Here is a 27,769-nt window from a genome sequence, read left to right as displayed (position 1 = left end):
AAGCCATTCATCAAACCCCCTGAGGTGGCCACTCTCCCAAGGAAGAAAGTACTGTTCTGTACAAAACTTTATTAACAGTTGAATATTATAAACATCATGAAATTAACAAAACCTCCCACCAGGGCCTGAGCCCTGGCCCCAGACAGCAGTTTTTTGGGGGGCATATACTCCACCTATGCCCCAGGCAGTGTTGTAAACAAGCTAATTTTCAAACATAAAAACTTGTAGGTTAACAGCAGCCCTGAGATGTAGCTATATGAGAAGGGGTATTTGGAAGACAGTCCTCAGGTTCCACTTCAGGAACACCTATGCCCATACTTTGGGGTACAAGACTGAAAACAGGGCTGGCCAGTGCACTGCAGGAGAGAGACTAAAGCTCTGAAGATATAAACTACAGCATCAGCAGCAGCCCAGCTCAGCCCTGGCTGCTCCCACACTGACCTCATATCCCATGACACAGATAATTAAAGAACAAGAATCACGCATAAGCATAATGCTGCTTTTTGTGGTCCCATTAAATGGATGCCAGCACAGGGCATGCTGACATTCAGGCTCCCATAGTGCTTGATAAAATGTATCACCCACACAGGAGGAGGAGCTGACAATGACACCACCCTCTAGTGGGGAAAGCAGAAAGTACAAGCAGCAACTTCCTACCCAGCAAGGAAGAACAAAGCAGAAGGCTGGGTGCCCCTCAGGGTAGATGTCACCCACTGTGCCAGGACTGGCTTTGTCCAGAATGATCTAGAAAGCCTGGAGGTGTTTGCTCAATCCTCCAGATCCTTCCGCTTCCTGCCCTGTGATTTGGGATCTTTGCCCTTTGTTTTAGTCCCCTCTAGTTCCAGAGCAAGGAACTTGGTTTTGAGTTTGCTTGCCCGTGGGTTTGACTGCTTCTGCAGCCCATGCCTGGACAAGCTCCGGCTTCCACTTCCCTGCTCTGTCATAGCTTTCAAGAGATGCTCCTGTTTCTTGGTCACCATCTCTTCCCGGCTCCAGATCAGAATGTTAAAGCCTGTGAGGAAAAAATTCAACACTCGGAAATTCTGCTGCAGACATAGTTTCTAATGGGGGAATCACTCTCTATACCAATTAAATATAAAATTCAGCCACTGCCCGACAAAAGCAAGTAGTATTTTTCTAGTCAGTCACTAAGGATGGTGTAAACCATTTCTTCCTGACATTGCCTCCACATAGTCCTATTGTAGGAATCATGTACCTATTAGCCATATGGTCATGGAAACTTTTTGAGCAGTAGCCGGCAATTAAGGGGCATGATCAGTTAATTCTCTTGCCCCACAACTTCCATGGAAAGAAAAGTTCTACCAAAGATTCTGCATTCAGATCAAATGAGACCCCAATATGGCCAGCTTCCCCAGATCCTAGGCAGCCCAAGAATGGCAGGGCCTCTTTGGATATAAAGTATGTACAAGTGCAGTAACCCAAAAGAAGTCAGGCAAAGGCCAGTGAGACCAGCAGTAGAGGGCAAAGGGCAGGAACTTTTTTCATCTCACTTCTTGCAGTATTGCCATACAGCCAATAGATGGCAGCAGCACCCTCTCCTCCTAGGGAGGCTGCTTTCCCTTGAAGCTAATCGCCACATTGCACATTTTAGTGGATGTTTTCAAAACGCTTTACAAACCATGGATTAATCCTGAGGACACTGGGGTTTGGAGATAAGAGGGTAGGTATTAACCTATTTTACAGAGGATGAAACTCAGCCTCGGTGAGATCAATGTCAGAACTAGGTTTAGAACTCACGAGTACATCACATTCAACATGTGTGTGTCTGGAGAAGCCAATCTACCCTTTTCTGAGACCAGAACCCCATACTGTCCAACTGCCTCAATAATAAAATAAGGACAGAGAGCCAGAAGCCTACTTACCCATACCAGAGGCCAGTGTATCTCCCATAGGGTTAAACTTATTGAGCTGCAAATGTAAACATATTGACAAACTATCAGCCTCAATGCTTATGTAGCACAACCAAACAATTTGGGAACTAGAACATTCCCTAAAGTATACTACAAAAAGGCCCAGAGCTGAACATGGAACTGTTCTGCATAGGTCAGCTGCCCTTGGCTGGCATGACACTACACTCCCACTGCTAAGAGCTGCAGGTGTCGGGGGCTGGCCAGCATGGCTTTACAACCCCTCTCTGCTGCATGTTGAAAGTCAGCAGGCTGGATCCTTCTCTCATGTTGGTGTAAATCAGGGGTAGTTACACTGAAGTCAACAGAATAATCAGTGTAACACTGGTATAAATTTGAGGAGAATCAGGTCCAGTCTTCCTGCTCTGCTCAGTTTCTCCTCAGTCTGATCCTGCTGGGGAGTCAGCCCTGTGGGAGCTCAGTGTGCTACTGTGATTGGAATGTCACTTTCTGCTCAGAAGCTGCTGGTGGGTGGGATGGGGGGAGCAGCTGACGTGAGAGCTGGCATCATGCTAAGAGACATTACTTCCTCCCTGGGGCATGACTGTATTTCACAGAGACTCCGATGCACATGGCCAGGAAAGGACCAGCTAACAGATGGAGAAGCAGCAACCCAGGTGACTCTTCACATCCCCAACCCTGGATTCACTCTCAGGAGACTTCCCCTCCCAAGAAGCTGTTCACACATATTAGTCGTCACAGCCAACCTCTCTGAGGCACTCTTTCCCATGGCCAGTATACAGACTGTTCCCTGCACCGCACCTTGCCAGGATGCCTCCTCCTGGTATGAGTATGAGCCTGTGTTAGGAGATTCTGGGTCTTGTTCCTATTGCATGATCTCCCTGATACTCAAGTCTTGGCTATAGTTAAGGGCACCGTGGCCCTTTCAACTCCAGTGCCCAAGCTCACCGAGATAATGCCAGATGCATTTGGGTCGTGGAGCTGGCACACCATCTCCCCAGTGTTTCCATCAAATATATCAACAGTTCGCAGCTCATCCACTGTGTATCCTGGGAACTTAGGGTCTGGGTAGCGACCAGCCACAATGAGGTCATAACGAGGGTGCCACGTCGCCTAGACGTAAAGCAGATGGATAGTGATAAACAACTCCAGAGGAACACAGCTAAAGACTGATATGAATCAGAAAGAGCTGTGATTCCAGCAGAGTGAGCTTCCCCATTGCAGTGCCCTATTCTGAAAAGAAATTGTACCAAAGCTTTTTCCAACTTGTTACTGGCATCTGCAATGAGATCAGACTGCGCTTTGCTACCTCACCTTGATAGGTGTGAGGTGCTGGAACTGCCGATGTGGATGTGGGATCAGATGCTGTGGTTTGGTCCAATCTGAAGAGGAATAGACTCGGATCTCACTATGCTGGTCTGTGGTCAGGAGCTTAGCACCATCCGTTGGGCTGAAATAAGCTGGGAAAATGGCAATAAAGCATACAGAAGATCACAACCCTGCGGCCATAGACAAAGAAGAGCTAAACAACACATACCCCTAATTTGTAAGTGCGTTACAACTTCCTAAATAGTTATTTTAAAAGAGCCACGTGCCCCAAGGAGCAAGACTCTGTCCTTCTCTAGCCCCTTTCTTCCCAGGAACTCAAAGTTCTTTACAAATATTAAACTGAAGCTTACAATCCCTGGGTGCCAGGGAAGTATCATCATCCCCATTTTACAGATGGGGGAAAAAAGACAATAAGTGGGAAAGGAACTCACTCAAAGTCACATAGTAAGCCAGTGAAAGAACTGGAAACAGAACGCAGCAGTTCTAACTACTATTGCCCTGCTAGACCCCTTCCCTCCAATGTTGGGAATAGAACCAAAGGAATCTTGATTCCTAGTCCCTGTGTCTACCAAAGGAACTTCAGCACGAGATGATCAGGAGTATCTGCCCCAACAAATTCCACACTCTATCCCCAGAAAACTTCAGTGTTTCCACATTAAGCTCTCAAGGGCAGCTCCCCAGGAATTGCAGAGGATTGACCCACTGAGAACAGATACTTTATTAAACAGGAGGACAGTACATTTAAGTTATATTAGAATGGATTCAGAGAAGAGCCATAAGAATATTTAAAGATTAGAAACCATACCTTATAGTGATATACTCAAGGACCTCAATCAGTTTATCTTAAAGAGAAGATTAAATGGTGACTTTATTACAGTCTATAAGTACCTACATGGGGAACAAATATTTGATAATGGGCTCTTCAATCTAGCAGAGAAAGGCATAACCCAATCCAATGGCTGGATGTTGAAGCTAGACAAATTCAGACTGGGAATAAGGCATACATTTTTTTACAGTGAGGATAATTAACTATTGGAACAAGTGACTGAGGGTCATGGTAGATTCTCCATCATTGGCAATTTTTAAATCACAACTGGATGGTTGTCTAAAAGTTCTGCTCTAGGAACTTCTATGGCCTGTGTTAGACAAGAGGTCAGACTAGATGATCACAGTTGGCCCTTCTGGCCTTGGAATCTATAAGTATCCCTCTGTCATCAGCAATAGTTCAGGATGAATTAGCCAGAAGCCAATGAGAAGGTGTTATCGGTGACACCAACACTTTTGTACAGGAATTTCAGATAAAGTTTACGTCAGTGTTTGAATTTAAAAACTGATCAAACTCAGGCTTGCTCCAGAATGATTTCATCTTTTGACACACATTGAAGGATATGAAAGAAACAGGATTGATACACATTTGTGGGAGGGAAAGTAGGGCTCAGAAAACCCAAGCGTGATGGACACAGGCACAGGTCACAAAAGACCAAAAGGAACAGACAAACACAGAACAGATAGGTAGATTGGTGTGCAGAGAAAGAGAGAGAGAGTCCTACCTCACTGACCTACCAGCATTGACAGGTTTGTCATGAGGCAGCACATGAAGGAAACTTGACTTGTCTTTGATGTTTCTCAGGTCCCAGATTTTGACTGTCTGGTCCACAGAAGCTGTAGCCAGGAGCCAATCACAGCGCGAGTTAAACTCCACATGAGTCACTTTCTTCTTATGTAATTTCAGCTTCCAAATCTGCAGCGGAGGGAAGCAGAAGGTGAGATCTGTGCGACAGCTACACAGCAAGCAGGTGCAATACGTGCCCCATAAAGAACTTTCCAGCACTGCTCTGGTACAGAGAGCCTGAGGGATTTAGGCAGTGGAGCTCTGAGCACTCCTTAACTTGCATATTGTACCACCCCATTTATCCAAAGGTTTTGGTGCAGGTAGTAGAGCTTGTTAGCACTGCAAGCCTTGACCCTAGAGCATGGTGCAGGTGCAGGTGCAGTCTAGCTACAGCCAGCACTGCAAACCCCACAGCACAGAGCTCAGACTCATCTATATGAGGCGGTACTTGCAGTTTTTGACATGCCCAAACTTCAGAAAGCCTTAGACAAGGTCCCTCACCAAAGGCTCTTAAACAAAGTAAGCAGTCATGGGATAAGAGGGTAGGGTCCTCTCATGGATCAGTAACTGGTTAAAAGATAGGAAACAAAGGGTAGGAACAAATGGTCAGTTTTCAGAATGGAGAGAGATAAATAGTGGTGTCCCACAGGGATCTGTACTGGTACCAGTACTGTTCAACATATTCATAAATTATCTGGAAAAAGGGATAAACAGTGAGGTGGCAAAATTTGCAGATGATATAAAATTATTCAAGATAGTTAAATCCAAAGCAGACTGTGAAGAGATACAAAGGGATCTCACAAAACTGGGTGACTGGGCAACAAAATGGCAAATGAAAGTCAATGTTGATAAATGCAAAGTAATGCACATTGAAAACATAATCCCAACTATACATACAAAACAATGGGCTCTAAATTAGCTGTTACTACTCAAGAAAGAGAACTAAGAGACATTGTGAATAGTTCTCTGAAAACATCCACTCAATGTGCAGTGGCAGTCAAAAAAGCAAACAGAATGTTGGGAATTATTAAGAAAGGGATAGGTAATAAGACAGAAAATATCATATTTCCTCTCTATAAATCCACGGTATGCCCATGTCTTGAATACTGTATGCAGATCTGGTCACCCCATCTCAAAAAAGATATATTGGAATTGGAAAAGGTACAGAAAAGGGCAACAAAAATGATAAGGGTTATGGAACAGCTTCCATATGAGGAGAGTTTAACAACACTGGGACTTTTCAGCTTGGAAAAGAGACGACTAAGGGGGGGAAATGATAGAGGTCTATAAAATCATGGCTGGTGTAGAGAAAGTAAGGAAGTGTTATTTACTCCTTCTCATAACACAAGAACTAGTGTTCACCAAATGAAATTAATAGGCAGCAGGTTTAAAACAAACAAAAGGAAGTATTTCTTCACACAATGCACAGTTAAGCTGTGGAACTCTTTGCCGGAGGATGTTAAGAAGGCCAAGACTATAACAGGGTTCAAAAAATAACTAGATAAGTTCATGGAGGATAGGTCCATCGATGGCTATTAGTCAGGATGGTCAGGGATGCAAACCATGCTCTGAAGTGTCCCTAGCCTCTAATTGCCAGAAGCTGGGAAGAGGTGACAAGGGATGGATCACTTGATAATGACCTGTTCTGTTCACTCCCTCTGAAGCACCTGGCATTGACCACTGTCGGAAGACAGAATACTGAGCTAGATGGGCCATTGGTCTGACTGTCTCTCTTTGAGATGGTTGCTAAGGCCCAAGATCTTCTCCTGGTCCCTTTGCCAGTTTCACCACAGAAAGGTTTCCATTGTGGGGATATTACGGGGGCTGGAGATTAATCTACTCCCAAGGAATTTATTAGGCATGTAACAAGGCACTCTGCCTTGAGGGTATAAACACAGAGCAGCTCTTACAGTCCTTGGGGACTTTAATACTGAGAGCTGTAGTTGTAGGGCACATGACTAGGAGCAAACGTGAGGCTTCCTGTCTCTTGGGCAGGGACAGCAGACAGAGGAGACCAGAGGTCAGAGAAGCCCACGTGTGTCTCTCTCCATAGTAGACAGGAAAGGGCTACCGGGAGGAGGGGGGGAGAAGGAAGGATGTGTCCCTCCCAACAGCAGAAGGTAGGAAAGGTCTCCATTACAGAGAATTTTGTATTATGAACATTTTTGCATCTTCTGTGTATTAATAAAAATGCCCTGAGGAAAAGGAAAAAAGCTAAACTCTAGTATTTGGGCTTTATTTGGAGTGCCACAGCTAGTGACTTGGCCCACTGGTTAACATGTCCCCCCTGCCTACAGCTCCTGGGGTGGGAATTGCTCTGCACTGTTACCCCTGAGAGCAACAGAAGTGATGACTTAGGATTGATTATAATAAAGCAGCAGCGAAGAGGTTGCTCTTGATTGGCAGGGCCCGCTGCCAATTCCAGGCCCTCCCTCTCCTAGGCAGCTTTCTTTTCTGTTTCCAGTCCTGGTGCTAACACTCTGCCCCCTTGGACAGGATGGAAATGGTGCAGTTTCTGTTCTTCTCCTGGCCTTTGCTGAGGTTGGGATTTGGAGCTGGGAATGCCCAGGACTCTGATCCTGCTTGTGAGTAGCCCTGGGGAGGAAGTGGTTGTCAGATCATCCACCCCACCCCACCCCACCCCCCGCCAATGACACTCCCATTTTTCCAAAGAGGTTTCTGGAGTGTGTTCATTGCTAGGGGGAATTGACACCTTCGGGATGTCACAATTTCTGCTCTCCTAAGTAATCAGACACTCTCAATGCAGGCAGATCCCATGATGTGGACCTTAACTTGAAATCACTCTGAGTGATTTAGCATGCTCCCCACCTTGGGAGGAAGGGCACACAGTTTCTAGTGCACTGCAGAAGCGCAGGGAGCATCGCGTGGCAGATACTGGGTGGATTCACATCCCTTTAGGTTAAGGATGCATGCTCCTCTTTCTAGGGACCCTGCTCCCAAGAAAGACATGGGCAAAGAAAAAACAAACCATCGGGGTCCCTGGAAAGGGGAGAGTAAGAGGCAGGGAAGATGAGAGGAGCCATACAAACCTCTTCACCACCAGTGCTGAGCAGGACCACATTACCCACGTTATCGCCTGTCACCACGGTCCGGCAGCTTGCAGACACATCAACACTACAGTACCAGAAACTAGAGGAAAAGATACATAGATCAGCACCAATTCCTGCGGACAGGTATTGGGAGGGGTACCCTGAGTACAGCCTGTCCCTGCCTCTCTACAGAGAGGAACTGCAACAGACTCAGAACTGGGTCTCCCATGTGGTGGAGTGGGACTTCAAATCATCAGTCCAGGGGCAGAGTCCACCAAGGTAGCTCTGGGTTGGTGACTGATGTGACATCACTTCCAAGTTATTTGCCAAGTAAGCTTTAGATAACGGGAACATGCTGGGGCAGTAGGACGTAGATGAGGCTGAATGGCCACCTGTATACAGAGACAGCTTGGGAAAGATCAGGACCACACCTGAGACATTTACACAATGTGCAGAAATGGACTTAAAATGAGCTTTCCCCACACAGGGGTGAAGAAGCTGCAGGGAGTTGCTACAGACTCTAGATTGGAAAATTTCAGGTCTAAAGCTCCCCCAGTACACCACTCCAGGAACTAAATCAAACCCAGCCTTTTGGTGGCATAGTGCCCCAACCCAGACTATACTGAGTGGGGAGAAGGGAGAATTCTCTGACATCCAGGAACTTCTTTGCAAAGCTTTGCCCTGCAGGGGATGTTCACACTAGAATTCAAAGCCCTGGAGTCAGGGTGGCAAGCCTGAAGACCCAACCCCCACCTCCGAAGGGGTAGCAGAGTTATCACAATAGGATTACATATGTTTCTGCATAAATGTTATTTGGTTTAACCTAAGCTGCCCTATAAGCTTAGCTCAGCTCATAGCCAACAGGAGAACACTGGCCTGACTGTCTAGCACCTTGCTTTTCTCACCTGCACCCTTTTAAAGGAACAGTACACTCCCAGTGCTGCTGCTGTCCAAAAGATGCCAAAAACTATATTACCCATCATGCACTGGAACAGCAGGAGTCTAATTGTCCTGAGCTTGCCAAACCCTCGGAGCAGGACCACATGCCTGCCCCTGTCACACAACTCTGAGCTCACTGACAGCACCAGCAAATAGAATCTGTCCTAGTCCTAGCAAAGGAAGGTGACATCAAAGAGAAGAAGAGGAACTACAGTATAAATAGCATAGAGCAGAGGCACAACCCTGCCTGCCCCTCCTCACCAAACATCATGGTACTCATGGCCACAGCCTGGCGTGCGGGAGATCACCTGCGCCGCTTTGCCTTCCAGATGCTGCAGACTAAGGGTGCCATCCCCTGATGCCACATAAAGCTTCACTGCCTCAAATGGGCTGAACTTCATGCCTCCAAGAGAGTCTCCTGGCCCTTTCTGGAACACACAGACAAAGGGAAGGGGCACCAACGTTACTGGGGAAGGGAGGGACATGGCAGAATGCCAACAACCTGGAAGTGAACCCCTCACTCCATAGCTGAGATACACCAAGTTTACCGAGTCTGTTTCCCAACAAGAGTGGCACTAAAGAGCCACGTTTTATCAAGTCTGTTACTAAACTGAGGCTATGTCTACACTACCGCGGTAAGTCAACCTAAATTACGCTACTCCTGCTATGTGAATAACGTAGCTGGAGTTGACATAGCTTAGATCGACTTACTGCGGCGTCTATGCCATGCTGGGTCGACGGGAGACGCTCTTCTGTGGGCTTACCTTACTTCTCTTGTTTCCAATGGCGTACTGGAGAACACACTGCTGTCGATTTAGCGGGTCTTCACTAGACCCGTTAATTGACCCCCAGTGCATTGATTGCAGCAGCATCAATGCCCTGACAGCGTAGATATAGCCAGAGAGTACAAATGTTTTGGGCTTGCAGGGTCTACCATCTGTCTTCCCAAACAAAGCAAAGTCCCCTCCAGCAGCACAGTTTTCTATAGCTCAGACTACAGGATGTGGCTGTGGTAATCACAGTTTGAACCATCGCCAGGCCCGGAAGGGCAAGAACACAAGCAACATTCCATGCAGAAACATACAAAACCCCAAACACAACCTGCACCACATTCTTCCTGTAGGGTCTTCTTCCACAGAGTCCCTACAGCGGCTTCCAGTGGGTCATGTTTGGTCTTTCCCAAGGTGCCAGCAGGCAGGAAGAGAGCTGTGCAGGGAGAAATCCCCACTGCTGATTGCATGGCAAAGGAGGCAGAGGAATCCTATCCCAGGAACCATCCCCAGCCTGTCTCTACTGAGCCAACAGGTGGAATCCTCATACACCAACAGAGAGAGAAAAGAGATGGGGCCAGCCGGGGAGACACAAAACCCTCTGACAGGCAGTGCATTTCACCTGCTTCTCACAAAGTCACTTTGTACCAAGGCCTCATCCCAATACTGACTTTCAAGAAGCCCCTGAAAAAAACAAGACCCCTGACCTACCTAAAACCAATGGAAACTGGATAGGCCTCCCCTCAGACCTAGTTGTCTTCATCTTGATCAGCAGCAAATATTACAGGAGGAAGTGAGGCTCTGCCACCCCAAGGACAGAGCATGTCTTCTCCTCCAGGCCCCTATTGATCCAGGGAGTCACCTGAACACTAAACCTGGGTCTCCAGCATGGCAGCACCAAACTATCCCAATGGACCTCTCCAGTTTGGTTTTGCCCTCTTCCCCAGGAAGGACTGCAGCTGGAGTAGACACTTTGGAAACTAGCTGGAAAACATGCTACTGGCAGGAGGCAGGCAGGGAAAGAAAACAAAGAGGGCAAAGTGGAACTGGCATGCTGATGCTACAGGCTCATTCCTAGGACTATCCTCTGACTTTCTAAGCCAACAGGGCTTGCAGGAATACTGCAGGAACTCCTCAGGCTCTATGGAGACCCTGTGGCCAGTGGGAGCAGCACTGCTAACAGCTCAGAGGTTAGAAGGTCACCATGAGACACAGCCATGTAAAGGCACAAAATTGAAGAATTCTATTGGTGCCCTCCAAAAATAACAGGAAGGAGTAAGAGTGGAAGAATCCCTCTTTAGGAGCAACCAAAAAGTCAGTATTCTCTCCCCTCCTCCTACACCCTGAATAGGAAAAACAAGAGAGACAGGCTTTCAAAAGACAAAGATTCTGGAATGGAGAGGAGGTGGATGTGGAGGGGAGCAGAGAGTCCAGCTCTCATGTTTCAGAAACAAGTAAAGCTCCCCCTCCCTGTGCTGCAACTGCCAGCAGGAGGCAAAAGCCAACAAAATTGCTGTGTTTCTTACTCCCAGTCCTCGGTGCTGGTGAAGACCCGGAGTGTACTGCCAGTAAAATCCTGCAGGGTGGTAGTGCCAGCAATTGATGATGTGTACAGCTGACTAGGATTAAAAGGGTTAAACTTCATTCCTGTGATGGCCCCTCCAGCTCCCATCTACAATGAAGGGGATGAACAAAAAAGAAAAATCACTAAGTGATAGGGAAGGAGGAAAGTCCCTTCTGCAAATTTGTACTCATCACTGTGTCCCCAACATCAACAGTGACACAAGCCTTGGCCTCTCAAGAGACAAAGGCAACCTTCATCTCTACAAGTCATGCCCTGGCTGAGCAGGCGACCTGACCAGGGGAGGAGATTACAATTCCTGCAGTTCCAGGGCAATGTGATCCCTGGCAGTCACCATGCTACACAAAAAAGAGCACAAGGCAACCAGGAATGGGACCTAGGAGCCTTCAGAGGATAATCATCCTCCTTCCGATCTGTATTCATTTGTTAAGCTAAAGAGCCACAGATGCTGATGTGAAGACTATGAGCCCACATAGAATTGGGATTGAAATTGGTGTGTGGGGATGGGATGGGCAAGCAAACCATTCAAAGTCACGGGAAGTGACTCTACATCACTCCTTGACTTCTTCACCACAAGGGATTTTCCTTCCTTCCACTCAAAAAGGTGCTTCCTCATCCGACACAGAACAAGAAGGTGAAGAGGGGGAGATTTTCAAGCCTAGAATAAATAAACCCTCTCTGCACGCTTCTTATAGATTTCTTTTCTTCTTCATCGTCACCAATCCCTAACCCATCCTCCCCCCCCGACCCCTCCCCAAGCATATAACCTGAGGAAACTTCACCGTAAATTCTACAAACAAACCTCCGTTCTGACCTGCAACCCCCGCACTGCCAGTCTGGGGCCTCTCACACAGATCCACCACTGCAGCTCAGTCCTATAAGATCAGGAGAGTGCCTGCTGCTATTCCAGTCCTGGGCCCCTCACAGTTCTGACATTGCACCTCAATAATGAGCTGCCGCACTCAGCACTGTTCCAGTCCTACCCTCCTGCCCATCCCACACACTTAGTGACTTACCCCTTTTATGAAACAGGTTTTATTCAGTACTTCGTAGTCCCACAGGATGATGTCTCCACCTTTGGACCCCACAGCCACAGTGCTGGGGTGAGTTGGATGCCACTCCAGACAGGTCACTCTCCTGTCAAAGGGACTCGCTGTTCGGAAGAGGCGGTATGAAGTAAGAGAACGCACAAAGGGAAGCTGGAGACACTGTTACAAAGAAAACGAGAGACTGGGATCTCCACAGAGCTGGAAGTAGGTCTCTGAATCTCTCCAAAAACACTGACAGTCTTTGTATGCACACCCCTCTACACACACTTCCCAGGGAGTTAGCAAAGCCAGGCTGCTCCCCGGGAATATCAGGGAGAAACTCAGCCCAGCTTTCTGCACTCTCACAGTAGAGTTTACAGCCAAGTGGGCAGATCTATAGGGTTGTTGTCTTCCCCATCTTGCACCATAAACACAAGTCAATCTGGTAGTGATGGGGTGGTGCAGATTTCTTTCCTGATCTGAATGGCCCTTGGCTGCTATCCTTGGTGAACAGATAGGGTATTAGGGTTTTCACATGAAGATGCTGCTTCCCTCTCTGGACTTAGCTGGGCAATAGATGGGAGCACAAAGCTGCAGGGAAGACAGGCCACTCCAAACAAATGTACCCAAGCCACAAATACTCAACCCCCCAATGACAAAGCAGTGGGAAAAAACACTCTAGATCTGTAAGGGGAGCTGAACCAAGCCCTCTGGGCTGGCTAAGAGGGGAGGATAACTGGTATCATCACACTAACATGGCAGCTGGACATGCTTTCCTCACAGGAACAGACTCCACCAACCACAGTTCCTCCTGTTATGTATTTACTGAGCACCCAGAAATGTTATGCTTCATCCAGAGACATAAAGACACTGTCCTTCTTCCAAAGTGCTTACAATCCACATGACACAATAAGACAAAAAGCTTACAGAAATGGGGCTGGGCAGAGAAGCCAAGACAGTGACAAAATCATGTGGTTACTTAGCCAAAGCAAGTGTACAGACTGGGTGAATTTTTAAATCAAAAATATAAAACACATAAATGACCTAGAAAATAAACCTATCCTGGTTGATTTACTCTTTGTGGACATTACAGGAAAAGTTAATCCTTAAGGAAGGATTAAATGAGTGGATAATTATGCCTTGGAAAACCAGTTCAGGGAAGGTATTACATACCCTGAGGAAACATGGGAAAAGGTGTAGCGATTACTGTGAGAGAAGTTAACAAATGGACATTGAGACTGGCACTATTAGCAGAATGGAGCAGGTGGGGGCAACATGATATAGGACTATGTCACATAAGTAGGTGGAAGCAATATTGTGCCGGGCATCAACTGATAGAACAAGCTTATCTTTAATGCAGAGGAGCAGAGAATTAGTAGAGGGATTCAAAGGGGGTAGGGGGGGACTGATGTGTCACTGATGAACAAGGAAAATGATCTCAGCAGTTGCATTTTGCATGGACTAAGGGGAGAAATGTGACGGCGAATCAGACTATCAGCACGTTACTGTAAGAATTTTAGTCATTTTAAAGGCATGGAAACCATAAGCCCTGGATGGGAGTGGACCCCTGGCCCTTTTAAGCTCCCTCATGTGTGTTCACGCTTTCGTTGTCATTTTTAAGGGAAACTCTGCTGGGAGCTCAGCTGTCCAGTAGAATGAGAAGCAGACACTCTCACCTGCCTGAGCTGTGCTCGGATAGAGCCACCCAGCATGTTTTGGTAGATGTAGTGGATGATGCTGCACTGCCTCTCCACCTGATGGAAGAGCACTCCTGAGTTTCTGAACATGGAACCACCTTCAGCCCAGCCTGCCAGACAGCAAAACAGGGAAACTTACTGACAGACAAGCCAATGCACATCATGTTCATTCACTACACTGTACTAGGGAGGATGGCTGTATTTGGTGCTGAATCCAGAAGTGATCTCTAGCCACAAGAGAAAGGACCTCAAGCAGTTCCTATGAGTGTAAGGGGAAGTAGCCTCCTGCAAAGCACAATGCATCCCATAACCTGACAAACCATCTGCCTGGTTTCCTCTCAATACGTCTCTCCTTGTAAAGATTCATCCCAGAGCAAATGAGAGAAGAGGGCTATAGTGATTTTACAGGGAATGGCTTGCCTGAGCTTCTAGAGGCTATACACATAACCCTGATATGGCAAGGACACACAGAGCCTGAAAATAAGACCTAAAGAGTGGGAAAAAGAGAGAGAGGAACTCCTGGGATCAGCATCTCAACCACAGTGGCAGGGGAGAGATCAGACCTCGGATCAGCAGATAATTGAGTGAAATTTAACAGTTACAACTGAAAATTCCCAAATTGTGAATTCCAAACCACTTCCCCTGCACCTGAATAAGAATATTCCACCCGCTTGTGCTGTCGTTCACACAGCCTGCCTATGGCTCTGTGTGTTTTCTTTTTGATAAAAGACCTGTTGGCACCTCATAGAATAGCCTGAAAACCTTTCAGTTCAGGGAGAATTCTGCTGAGCAACACCGCAGGTATTCTGTATTTTGCTAGTGCTTCAGGTTTAATCATCCGGGACATCTATGTGAAAAGAGAGTCTGATCAACCCCACAGCAACGGACTGTAACATCCCAGTGGATCCAGGCGTCAGATGGAGAAGCAGAAGAGCAGATGAATCTCTTAAGAAACAAAAATCTTATTTTCATGTAAGGATCCATATTAATACAAAACAGGAGGAGAGAAATAAAGAGAGTATTATATATAACAAAAATATCCTTATTTTATGAAACACTGAAGTATGGAAATTAAGAACACACACACACACACACACTTTCATACATGATTACAGCAGGTGCTCACATTTTTACAGATTCTTAACACTCAAAGATTTTCACTGCCTGAAGTGAAGGGAGGCATTTTTCCAGGCTTGGGTCCTGTCAGGAAGTACATCTATAGATATAGATTTATTTTGTAAGAAATTTGATCTTCACACATTTTTGAGTTTGGGAAGAATGAAATCCCATAAAACAGTACTCCCACTGTGAGAAAATTCCAACTTTACTTTTTTAAGCCGAGCAACAGCAAAAGTGGGTTAAGTCTATAACAGGGTTTAAAGACTATAACAGGGTTTAAAAGAGAACTGGATAAATTCGTGGAGGCTAAGTCCATTAATGGCTGTTAGCCAGGATGGGTAAGGAATGGTGTCCCAAGCCTCTGTTTATCAGAGGGTGAAGATGGATGGCAGGAGAGAGATCACTTGATCTTTACCTGTTTGGTTCACTCCCTCTGGGGCACCTGCCATTGGCCACTGTCAGAAAGCAGGATACTGGGCTGGATGCACCTTTGGTCTGACCCAGTATGGCCGTGCTTATGTTCTTAAGTCTGAAGCGTGGCCTAGGTGGAGGCCTTTTTGGGGACACAGTCTTTGCTTAGTTAGAGAGGAACATTTTTTTTTAAAGTTCTTACGGATTGAAAAATCACTTCTGGGGATGCTCTGTGGCAGAACCTAATGAAGCTCCATCCACTTCACAACAACACTGAGCTTTCTCCCAGCTGAGCCTGACCAGAAAGCTCAGGAAGGGACATGGGCTACTGCAAAGACAGCTGTAGCGCTATTTGGTTGCATAGCTTCTCTGCAGCTCAGTAGATTTTAAACTCAATCTCATAGAAATACAAAATACCTACCGATGACTTTAATCAGCTTTGCAGTGTATTGCATGCCTACATAATGCAATTACAGAACTTCAAACTCAAATTTTTACCATGCATGCACCAAACTCGTTTAATTGTTTATATTGTTTAAAAAATGGATTATTCTGTCAACGCAATTACTCGTCTTTGGGGACTAGTTGCATGTAGAGTCTCAGATTTTAAAGTTTAGATAATTTTTGAATTATCTATGCAACAAAAATTATTTACCCACTGGGGTTTTTTCCAAACTGGGTAAAAATTAAAACTCACCTTTTAGATTGGGATACAGAATGGAGAGGCTCAACTTCAAAAACATTTTAAGTAAGCTATAAGTGAAAACACGATTGGCCTCATTTTCAAAGGTACTGAATACATACATACAACTCTCACTGAAGCACGTTGGAACTGGAGAGGTTTAATAACTCTAAAAATGAGACCTGGAGTTATAATGAAAGTCATGTGGTAACATTAGCTACCGGAGATTTGTTCACTGACCATGAACTCTAGAATAAGCAGAATTCCTTTAAACAGGATGTTTTGCTTCAATTTCCACTGCTCACATTAGTGCCTGCTCCAACCTTTAGTCATACACCAAACAAACTGTTGCATCCGATGAAGTGAGCTATAGCTCACGAAAGCTTATGCGCAAATAAATTGGTTAGTCTCTAAGGTGCCACAAGTACTCCTTTTCTTTTTGCGAATACAGACTAACACGGCTGTTACTCTGAAACCAAACAAACTGGGGCTTATGAAATATAGTAAAGATGCCATCTTCAAGGGTGCCACCATACAGATATTATGAGATCCCATAAGCATATTATAGGATTCAAAGTGATACCCATGGACATGAAGAGACACAGAGTCCTTATTCTAATTGTAAGCCTGCACAACTTCCTTGATACTGGAAAGACTAAGGGTATGTCTACACTAAAAACTTATGTTGACCTATATTAGGTCAACTTGCAGCCCCTGCAGTAATTATGTGGTGGTGCATGTCCACACTACAATCATTGGGTCGGTGGTGCACATCCTCACCAGGAGCACTTCCACCAACCTAAGAGGGGCAGTGTGTGGACTAAAAGCCCAGTCTCCCAGCTCCACTGGTAGCTCCCTGCCAGAAGCCCAGCTGCATCACAGGCTCCTGGGCTCCTGGCAGGCTGCCCCCCTCCCCCACTCAGCTCCGCATTCCCCACCGGGAGTAAGCTGCCCGGGGTTTCTCATCCCTGGGGAACAGGGTTCAGCTGCCCCGGCTTCTCAGGCTGCCCCTGCCTGCTTCCTGCTGGGATCCAGGCAGCCCTGGCAGTTTTAAATTCACAAGACAGCCATTTCTAGATGGGAGCGGGGCAGGGGGGAAGTAGTAGTGGGGTCTAGCTGCCCGCGACTCCCAGCCAGGAGCAGGATCCATTCTCACCCTGGCTCCCAGCCAGAAGCTCTCCATGGGGGCAGGAGGCAGCTGGGCCAGGAGCCATGAAATTGACAAGAGAGCTAATGGCGGATGTAAGTAACACACTATATACACAGACACTGCTTCGCCCTAATTACACCGACATAAGCACTAGGCCTCTCGTGGAGGTGGAGTTATGATGTCAGTGTGGCAGGGCACTTATATTGGCGGGACAAGGCTGTAGTGTGTACACCGATATAATCAGGTCTACATAAGATGCCTTATAAGTTATATTGACCTAACTGTGTAACATAGGCCAGGCCTAATATTCACCCATCTCCCCCATTAAAGGGAAAAAGTGAAACATCTTTTACCCAAAGTTACATATTGGACAAAAAAATACACAAAGGAGAAATGACTAATGAGAACACTAATCCAGTCTGGTGCAATTAACTTATTATAGCCAGAAAGGAACTAGCCCTAGTCTGTCTGACTATAGACACAACCTTACAGAAGATCAGCAGAAAGATTTACCATCTACCTAGAGCATCCCTCTAGCTCCCACTTCTGTGCAGCATCTTGCTTGTGGACACAGCATGATCTCCAGATGGAAATGTTGGTTTCGACTGCATGGTGTGCAATACTAACCTTCTGATTATGGAAAAGCATGAAGAATTATATAATGTCACGTTACCAATATTGGTCTGTCCTACTTCAGAAATGCGGCAGCAGAAGTTCAGAAATTCCACAAAGCTTAATCACTCCTCAATGAGCAGTGATGTACACTCTGCTGAGCCCAGTTTTAGGAGAGATAAGCAATGACTTTCATAAAAATGCTGCATATGCACACACACACACACACTCACTCAGTACAGCTTCCAAACAGATAGCAGAGAATAATGCTCCCACATATCTCCACCCCTCAAGAAACATAATCCAATCCAAAAAGTCCTGTTTGAACAGGCTGTTGGTTCCTTGACATCTCCCCACCCCTGATATCTGAAAGTTTGGTTTACGCCCTTCATTCTATAAAGGCCTGGTTGGCAGAAAGGGTGAGAATCTGAGGGAACATTACCGATTTTCCCTGAGGGCTTGGCTGCTTTTCTCAGAAACAATCTTTTTGCTTGCGGCTCATTCTCCAGTTCTCCATGGTCTCGTTTCCTCTTCCCAGTTGATTTTGCATCTTCCTCTGGCTGATGCTCATGCACCCTCACATGCTTCTTGTCCTTTGACTGGTTCTCAGGGGTCATTCTGTCTGCCCCACTAAAAAAAAACAAAGTAAGGATAATAGGATTTGTCATTGGTTCTGGCTTTAAGACAGAAAGTTGCAGAGCACCATGCCCTGACAGACTAAAAGTGGGACATACTTGTGCCACCCTTCATCTCTGTAATACTGGCTTTTTGCTTGCATTGTTGTGGGGATGGGAATGGGGGTCAATAAACTGCTCTTTACACGTTCATGAAAAAGATTGGCTTCTAAAGCAATGGGGTATCTTCTCTGTTTCTACAGAATTCTCAATACTCAATAGACAGTAGCATATTTGAAATCTACTGAGCTGCACAAAATGCCACAACTGTCTTTACAGCACCCACATTACTACATGACCTCCCTGGTCAGGCTCAATGCTTTTTGAAGAGGACAAGGCTTCATTAGGCTCTGCCACCAAGCATGGTCAAAAATTATTTTTCAGTCAACTCAAATTGACATCCATGAATCAAGCTCCTAGATACTATAGTGATGAGCAAACTGAAAATGCTGGACACACCCTGCTTTTCCATGACACGCACATACAGATTTTGGGAAACAACACAATTTTAGTCCTTTATTTTAATGCTCTATACTAAAAAATTAAACTCTTTTCCCCCACCCCCAATCCAAAGTGAGAAGCCTTTTACTCAGTTTTCCTCTTTTGATCTAGGACAGAGGTGGGCAAGCTATAACCCACGGGATGGTCCTGCCCGGCCCCTGAGCTCCCAGCCGGGGAGGCTCGTCCCAAGCCCCTCCCCTGCTGTCCCTCCTCCCCCACAGCCTCAGCACGCCACACTGCCAGAGCTCTGGCCCACCACTTCTGCCAGGCAGGATGGCGGCGTGGCTGCGAGCTCCTGCCGCTCTGAGCAGCGTGGTAAAGGGGGGGAGGGGTAAGGGGCAGGGGATCCCGGGGGGCAGTCAGAGGACAGGGGATGGTTGGATGGGGCGGAGGTTCTGGGGGGGGGACGGTCAGGGGATGGGGAGCAGGGGGGTTGGATGGGGGGAGTCCTGGGGGCCGGTTAGGGGCAGGGTGTGGACAGGGGTCGGGGCAGTCAGGGGACAGTGAGCAGGGGGGGTTGGATAGGGGGTGAGTCCTGGGGTGCGGTCAGGGGCAGAGGTCCCAGGAGGGGGCGGTCAAGGAACAAGGAGCGGGGAGGTTGGATGGGTCAGTGGTTCTGAGGGGGGCAGTCGGGTGCTGGAAGTGGGAGGGGACACATAGGGGCGGGGTCCAGGCTGTTTGGGGAGGCACGGCCTTCCCTACCCGGCCCTCCACAAAGTTTCACAACCCGGATGTGGCCCTCGGGCCGAAAAGTTTGCCAACTCCTGATCTGGGAGGTTCCAAAATAGAAAATTTCAATGGCAGATCCCAAGGGGCCTCTATGAAAAATATAGTACAAGTTGATCCTTTGACAGTAGCATATTTTATTTTTAGTTTGTGAATAAATGTCACTGATGTCTGACTATAGCTAAATATAGTTAGGCAGCCACTGTGCAAGCTTCCCCAAATAGTACCCCAATGCTGACTTTCCAGCACTCTGCCATTCCCATCTGGAAGCCCACACAGCCCTGCCAGTCCCCTGCAGACCCTCACTATTCTAGTCCTGACCACCACCACCACCCAGGTCTGCTGATGTCCCTCAGTTCTGATCCACAGCACACCCTGTTATTCTAGCCCTGAAGTCTACATCCAGGAATTGGATTACTTAGCACCGATTCCATTCTGTATAATAGCCTGAATGTTTCCAGAACTGTCCCACGCACATTGTTGCCATTGGTGTCATATGACCTGGTTAAGAAAAGAGCAGAAGTGTGAATCAGGCACTGTGAATGCCACAGGCACCATCCAACCCCAGCAGGAAGAGTACATCTGAAGCAGTGTGTGTGTGAGGAGCACCAGTGACTTTGGATTGTCACAAGCCCTGGGCTGGCAGCATGGCGTGAATGGTCTTCCAAGACTCACTGGCTGATACAGGAGGGCCTGGTTGCAAGCGTAAAAGGTGTTAGCCAGAGCCCATCTCCTGCAATGCCCGCGGCACCCCTCCCTGGAGAGGGGAACGTTTCAAAAGTTGAAGGGAACACGGTAGGGGCAATGTTAGCAAGAGGGTTCATCAGTTGCATCCTGGGAAATGTCTATGTGCTCTCTGCACGCACCAGAGAGAGAGGGGAGTCTACTGGTTTGGGGGGGCGGGGAAAGAAGGGGGACAGGAGCCAGGTCTCCTGGGTTCTATTCCTGACTCCCCCAGTGCCTCACGGTATGACCTGGGACGAGCCCTTCTCCTCTCGGAGCCTCAGTTTCCCCATCAGTCTCGGCGAGGCTCAGTCAGGACAGGGCACCGCACGGGGCGCGAGCAGGAGGCTGAAGGCAGCTCAGGAGTCCGGGGCCTGACCCTGCCCCGCTCCGGAGCCCGCTGGCTGTGAGGCCGGTCTCCCGCGAGAGAGGGCTCAGGGCCCGCACGCTGGGACCAGGGGAGGGCGGGCGCGGGGCCGCTCACGCGTTGTTCTCTCCGGGCCGGGGGATGGGAGAGGGCTCGGGGGCCGGGAGGGGCTTCGGGGGATCCCGCGCTCGCCGCCGTGGGGGCGCTCGCCTCACCTGGTCCCCGCCGCGGCCTCCGCTGCCCGGCCTGGCCCAGCCCCGCGACAGCCCGGCGCGCAGGGCGGGGGCGGGGCGGGCCCTCCTCGGCTGTTTTATAACCCGGCGGCGGGGGCGCTCAGGGTCTGGATTGGGAAGCGCCCGGGCTATTACCCCCCGCCCCGCGTTTCCTCCTCCGGGCGCTCCCGGACCCTTCCCGGGAGAGACGAGACACCCGGAAACGGGGGTGACCCCTAGGCCGCTCCGCGGAGGGGAGCGAGGGCCCAGGTGGATACTCCCCCTACCTCAGTTCTTGTGGCCTTGGAGCCTCCCCAGAGCCGCTGGGGCCCTGGCCACAGGGCTCGCTCCCTACCCCAGCCTCAAGGACTGGAGAGGGTTAGGGTATTGGGTGGTGAACTCTCAGCGCCCTTCAGACACATGCCTGAGGCTACATCAGCCACTGTCCAGTTCGGCTGTGTCCTTTCCTGCTACAGCCTGCTGGGCCCCCTTACACACAATCGGCCCAGCAAACCTTACTAGAAACTAGGCCTCAAAACTCCTCCTCCACCCCCAGATCTTCAGCTTCCCAGACATGAACCCTGGTCTAATGTGGGAAGCAACAGAATAAGTGAACTTGGAACAGTTACTTTGGCTTTTGGACCAGAAAGCATTTGTGCAATTATTGATTCAACAATGCAAACTCCAAATGCTAGTTTTTCTCAAGCACCTGCACTTACCGTCCTCTCTCCCCAGCAGGCTGGGCCGGGCAAACACACAGCACCCAATGTCTGTCTGACTTTTATCAAGTTTCAGAGTAACAGAGAAATGTAAAGGACAATTACCAAGTTCTGCAGAGCCTTGCACTATGTTGGAGTCGAGAAGTCACACAAAAAACAAAAAATGAGAATCATAATTCCAGGATATCACTGGCAAACATCCCCCAAATCCCACAACCTCCCTGCTGTGGAAAGAATTCCAGTGGAAAGTAACATTTTGTCGGCACCTTAGTGATCACCAACAAAATTAACACAAACAGCCTCACTCTCTTCTGGAGTGGCTGTGAGTAGGCCTTTTACCACACACATGTTTTTTGGACCTGCCTTGAGATCAGAAAAATCTGGTCACACACAAAAGGTTACAGAAAGACTTAGGTTGTTGTCAAATATTTAATCACATTGTTAGGCATAGGCCCCATAAACTTAATCTCTTTTATCTATTTTATGCATTTCTAGAGCACCAAACAGGTACATTGGAGCTGCATGTTGAGGTCCATAGTGGATTTTATAGCCATCAGGAATACTAGTTTGAAATGTTAACATTCACATGGTATGGTTTGTCAGAGAAAACCATGCTTTTACAATGTGGCTAAAGAAAATACAAGATATGGTACAAATCACAGTTCAGATCTAAATCACAAAATCAGAGATCACCTGACCTTAGTTAATACTCCATTTAACAGCATTCAAGAAATTAGGCTAAAACAACCCCGAGTTAAAATTACATTCCATTGCACATGGTGGGATATCATCCTGTTATTCATAGATTGATACTCTTACAGAAAGGCTATACAGGCAGTCCTCAACTTTACGATGTTTGACTTACGACGTTTCTGAATTGATACCCTGATTCAACTTACAGCAATTGGTTTTGACTTTACAACACTCAGTCTAGCAATGGAGTGGATTGCAGTTCTGAGTGATGACGTTTCAATTTATGATGCAATTTTCAGGAACCAATTGTGTCTTAAGTCCGAGGACTGCCTGTACTCCAATCATCCACACAGTTAGCTACAAGCACAACTCCTACAACGTTTGTTTGTGCATCTCTCAATAAATAAAAATGCTGCAATGAACACCTTTGTATAGTCTTCCATGTAACCACGCTATATTAAAAATACACACAAACCATGCTTGTCTACTGGAATATAACAATGTTGCACCAACTGCTAACATACCAAAATTGTGTATAAACAATGACATATCATAAGAAACAAGTATCTATCTCTGTAAAAACATACATATCAACACTGGCACCTCATGATAAATTGTCTTATTACATGTCTCTGCAAAATACCTACCACACATTTGGGCACTGTCTGTGTATGCATGTATGTATGTACAAATAAATAATTCAAACTAGCACCTGCCTCTGCAAGCCATCTGCCCACAGAACACATATTGATGTCTTGAAAGTGTCCAGTATTATACCTCTAGGAAAGAAAACTACAGGAAAATTATCCTCCTGCTCATGGCAGGCAAGAAGAGTGTAGTCAACATAGATTATATAGATTCAGAGAGATCACAGAGGAGGAGAGAGGGGTCCATGAGATTCAAATATCTCATTAACAGCCAGCAGAAAATTATACCTTACATAACTTAAATCTTAATCTATGCTGCTTTCCACAGAATTTTTAAAGTGTACATTTCTAACCTTTTCCACTGAAAAACAGGGCCTGATTCAAACCCAGTTGAAGTAGATAGAAAGACTCCTGTTGACTTCAGTGGGCCTGTAGTAACCTATTTGTTACACCAACGCTGACTTGGACTCTAAATACATTCTGTGGGTGGCATACCCGAGATCACTTGTTCACTGACACTTTAAAAACTCCCGCACCCCAATCTGTGTCTATGCTGGTTATGTACTATGTATGTCTCTTGTGAACCTTGTAACCAATACTTGTAATCTCTCATGACTCAAGCCTGACCCCAGATGTATAGTACCTTCCGTCTTAACTTGTGTAAACTTGATTTTAAACATTAGCTTTAATAAAAGTTTTTAAAACTGTGGTCCTATTTCCTCAGACTTGCAGAAAGTTGTCTCCAGCAAAGATGCAAACACTCTCCCTATCTCATTCACCTCCCTAATGTGTTAACTTCACTGCCCAGAGGAGACCACACATAGCAACCTATGGACCTTTCACTTAGCTAGAATGGAAGTAATTAATAATTACTTCTTATCAAACACTAACACTGTGCTTACTTTCACTCCGGAGACTCACCAGATTCCTTTGCAATTATTTTTACTTGTTATGGGCCAACAGTGCTAAATACTGTATAAGGCACAAAATAGAACAGTCCCTGCCTCAGAGTTCTTACAATCTAAAAGGGATGAATGGAGAAAACAGGATGCATTGGGAAGCCCAGAGACAGGATTCACTTGAATATAATATTTTTGTTGTTGTATTTACAATTCTTAGCCTCTCAGGACCCACTGACAGTACAAAGGCAACCAAGTCTGGGGATCTAGTTATAATTGTAGTGTGGATGGAATCTTATCCTTAATTTCCCATTTTTTGTAATTGAGCTATAATCTTAACATGCTTATGGTCTTTACTGCTATGTTGCAACAAGTCAGGGAACAACTATATTGTAACTGTGGCTCCTGACTTGGTAGTGTGGTATGCTTGATGGTATATGTAGTATAAATAAGCCTTTTACTGCCCAATGCCTGGTTCTCTACTATAAGAAATCCAAAGTTCCTGCTTTTGTCTGACTACTTCCTTATGCCATTTTAAGAGACAATAACATCTCAGTAACATCACAGCAACTCGATTTAGGCCAGTATATGGAAGCAAGTATGTATTCCACTAAAAACAATGAGGAAAAGCTGTGTATAACTCTAGGGAAAAGAAAAGAGACAGTAGAGGTAGCTATCTGTCCTAAGATCCCAACCTATCAAGCAGCTCCTATCCCAGGGAAACAAAATGTCAGAGATAACATCACATTCTCTGACCTCCTCCTATACCTGGACATTCTGCCGCCATTGAGCCACTTCTACCTCCAGAGGAAAGGAAAAAGACAGCAGAGATAAAGGTAGCTACATAGCATCATGCCACTGAATCAGAAACGGACAGTGTTAACAAATGGACACAGGGGACCAAACCCCAAACAGAAAATGAAATCCCATCCTGGACAAATGCTGGGTGTACTGAGATCACACACCAAACACACTACGTCCTGGACAGACACTGGATACACTGTATCCACCTCTGACAATTATTCAAGGTTTCTGCCCTTTTCACACTTCGAAAACACATGTAGAGTAGGTAATTTGACTAAGATGTTGGAATTTAATGGAGCCATGAGTGAGCACTACACTATGTTGAAGAAAGTTGATCAACCCTCTTTTTTAATTAAAATATGAAAAGGGAAATCCATTTGCCACCTATTATTTCCCCTGGAGCTAACTTAAGGTTGGGTAAGGATTTTGAAACACTCTTTGGAGAAAGAATGTGCCTTATAACAGGTCAGAAACCACAGGTCCCATGTGTGGGACCCTTTCAGTGTGACCATTCAACCTAAATATAAACATCAGAGTAAAGGAAACAAAAAGGTATCCCATTACCTTTTTCTAGAGTCTGCATCTCAGAAGGGCCCCATGATGCAGGAGTTACCTCTAGTTCCCAGGAAACGTGACACAACTGTTGTTAATCAATCAGTCCCAGGTATCTACAGACATCAGAACACAGGCCAAACAATCAGCACCAAATAACAGAGATTCTTAAGGTTCCTGGACTGAGCTGTCAGGGTGAGGCTGCCCTAAGGTCCTCAGTCTTTTCTTTTTACTTTTATTGAATAAACATCATTGGGAATCCATAGTTGGTCCTGGTGCTTGAGTCCCAAATAGTTTAGTGAGAAAAAAATTATAGGAGATGGGGCAGCAAGGCTCATCGACTCCCAAAATGTAAACCCTGCCTTCAGCGCCAGCACTAGGCAAAAGCAGACTAAGCAATTGCTTAGGGCCCCAAACAGCTCTGGGAGCTGTTAATTATTAATTAATTATTAGTATGTGTTGGTAGGAGGGGGAAATATTCCTGCTTGGATCCCCCAGTGGGCTAGCACTGGCACTGCCTGCCCTAAAACCTCACGTCATATCAGGGCTAATTGCTTTGCGGCACAGAAACTTTGGTACCTAGAGCTTGGAGGGCCGAGGCAGCACAAGATTATCTCCAGTTTAGGAACATAAAAGCACTAAGGATCCGAATTGTTCAGAAAGAGCTGATGGCATTTTCAGATAAAATGAGAGAGAACATTGCAGACGCCTAATGAGTTAGGTAGAGGAGGGAGGCAGATAAACAAAAGCCGAAGAAGGCGATGGCGAAACTCCTGTATCCCTGCACTAGGGAGAGAGAGAGCTAAACTATGGCAAGAGGAGAAGGAATGGCTTCTCCGCTTTTTTGGAGGGGGCGGGGGGGAGAAGGGGAAATAACAACACACGACCTGCCCTTGGTCTCCCGTCAGCCAGCCAGATTGATTCATTGCTCCTGCAGATCAGCTAATTGGCTGAAATTAGGGTTGCCAGTTTTGGCTGGACACATTCCTGGAGGTTTCATCACATGACATAATCTTTAATTAAGGATTACTTTTTTTTTTAATTCCTGGAGACTTCAAGGCAATCCTGGAGGGCTGGCAACCCTAGCTGAAACATGTGAAAAACTGTTTAGTAGAGCAGAAAGAGCCTCATATTCCAGATTCCTCCCTACTGAAGGTCAGCCCCAGAAATGTGATCTTCCCCCCAGTGGTGCCCCACCAGTAGCCAGATGAGATTCTAGTAAGGTGAGTTCCTTCAGAGCAGTGCCTAGCACAGACTCGGGCAACTTTTTGCTTTCTCACTGAACTGTCCTAAGACTCCATCAAGTGAGCCCCTTCACAGTAGAGCTCCAGGTCCCTGGGCCAGCTGAGATTCGGGGCACTGCTGTAGCTAAACTCAGGAGGTTGTTTGCAGTGTCACCTCCTGCTCTCCCCAGCTCTCAAAGAATAGAAGTGAAAAAAGGAAAACTAAACCCTGTTTAAAAGTGAAGAACTATGGCTAACCACGCTCCGGTGCCAGCGGCTCCTAGACCTCACCTAGGAATAGCAACTCCCTGCTGCTCTTGCCCACTTTGGGCACGTGGTTTTGCTCTGATCTCTGATCCTCTGTGTGGACAGCACAGCCCCACCTGCTGTCGGGCAGCGGCCTGGCTCATCCCGCAGTGACAGCCGACTAATTGGATCAAGAGCTCCAGGAACTAGGAGGAGGGGAACGTGGTGAGAGTCCAGCTGCCTCACCCCGCCTGGCGCTACTCAAGCCCGCACTCCCTTCCCGCTGTCCCAGGCCTTAGCATCTACTCTCCAGCCAGCGAGACTCCTTTGGAATCCCCGGGGCTGCCTGGGTCCGCCCAGCTGGGAGCTCCTCGCGCTGGGAGGCGGGGCGGGGGCCCTTGTGTCCTGCAGCCTGAAATAAGGGTGGGGAGCTGCTAAAGCTGGAGGGCGAGGGGCAAAGCTAGAGCTGTGAGGCAATCCGATCTGCCTCTCGCCCCACTGCAGGCAGGGTAGCCTGCCTCGGGAACGCTCTGGGACGCTGCCGAGCGGGGCTCCTTTGCACCCGGGCTTGGAGTTGAAGTCGCTAGGGTAGCAAGTAGAGAGGTAAGATACAAAGTAATCTGCCTCCGGACTGCAGTGGGACAGGGGGTGGCCCTAACGCTCCCCGCGCTGCCGGAGAGGGGCTCCTATAGGTGCGTTCCCTTGCCCTAGCGAAGGGCAGAGCAGAGGCCCCCTAAACTTTCCTCCCCTGTGGGGGGTCTCTCCACTCCGCAGCCCCAAACAGGTCGCTCCCCCAGGCTCTTTCCGGACCTGTTCCCCAGTAAGTACCGGAGCTCCCAGGGCGCTGGCTGCTAAGCCCGGCCTGTTCGGCGGTGGTCGGAGTGGAGGTGGGGTAGTCCGGCCCCGCCTGGAG

The 27,769-nt window shown here is 47.2% G+C and overlaps 2 protein-coding genes across 22 annotated transcripts in view; one reads left to right on the top strand and one right to left on the bottom strand.

Moving 5' to 3' along the window:
- Positions 1-54: 54 nt before the first annotated feature.
- Positions 55-27,703, bottom strand: DDB2 (damage specific DNA binding protein 2). 9 transcript variants are annotated; one of them, XM_007054294.4, is made up of 12 exons: positions 27,685-27,703; positions 25,400-25,503; positions 18,313-18,500; positions 13,876-14,006; positions 12,188-12,379; positions 9,081-9,247; positions 7,881-7,980; positions 4,782-4,959; positions 3,204-3,349; positions 2,838-3,002; positions 1,884-1,929; positions 55-1,012 (listed from the first exon to the last, which is right to left on the bottom strand). In XM_007054294.4, the coding sequence occupies exons 3-12, from the start codon at positions 18,485-18,487 to the stop codon at positions 768-770; spliced, it is 1,545 nt and encodes a 514-aa protein (XP_007054356.1). In that variant the 5' UTR covers positions 18,488-18,500; positions 25,400-25,503; positions 27,685-27,703; the 3' UTR covers positions 55-767. The 9 variants fall into 9 exon arrangements, with proteins under 9 accessions (XP_007054356.1, XP_037756126.1, XP_037756125.1 ...); XM_037900198.1 differs by lacking the exons at positions 9,081-9,247; positions 25,400-25,503; positions 27,685-27,703 and adding exons at positions 11,116-11,261; positions 26,902-27,035; XM_037900197.1 differs by lacking the exons at positions 25,400-25,503; positions 27,685-27,703 and adding an exon at positions 26,902-27,035.
- PACSIN3 (protein kinase C and casein kinase substrate in neurons 3) overlaps positions 27,061-27,769 on the top strand; it is a 38,959-nt gene continuing 38,250 nt past the window's right edge. For 5 of the 13 annotated variants that reach the window (XM_043550103.1, XM_043550105.1, XM_027832614.3 and 2 more), the window contains exon 1: positions 27,124-27,459. The gene's annotated coding sequence lies outside the window, so the exon portion shown is untranslated. Of the gene's footprint in view, positions 27,082-27,123; positions 27,460-27,479; positions 27,677-27,769 lie in introns of those variants that run through there. The other 8 variants (XM_037900206.2, XM_027832688.3, XM_027832705.3 and 5 more) reach the window with 4 other exon arrangements.

The sequence above is a fragment of the Chelonia mydas genome, chromosome 6 (genome assembly GCF_015237465.2).
Source record: "Chelonia mydas isolate rCheMyd1 chromosome 6, rCheMyd1.pri.v2, whole genome shotgun sequence".
NCBI lineage: Eukaryota > Metazoa > Chordata > Testudines > Cheloniidae > Chelonia > Chelonia mydas.
Note: the sequence above shows the minus strand (reverse complement) of the source record. Positions and strands in the feature narration are given on the sequence as shown.

What these genes read in the sequence shown, in the direction of transcription:
- DDB2 (XM_037900197.1), bottom strand. Translation starts at nt 27,020, where the DNA reads ATGAGCCAGGCCGCTGCCCGACAGCAGGTGGGGCTGTGCTGTCCACAC. An exon ending in CATGAGTACCATGATGTTTG is followed by an intron (nt 7,981 to 9,080) that starts GTGAGGAGGGGC and finishes CTTTTCCTCTAG; the next exon opens with TTTCTGGTACTGTAGTGTTG. An exon ending in TGACAAACCTGTCAATGCTG is followed by an intron (nt 3,350 to 4,781) that starts GTAGGTCAGTGA and finishes CCATTTTCCCAG; the next exon opens with CTTATTTCAGCCCAACGGAT.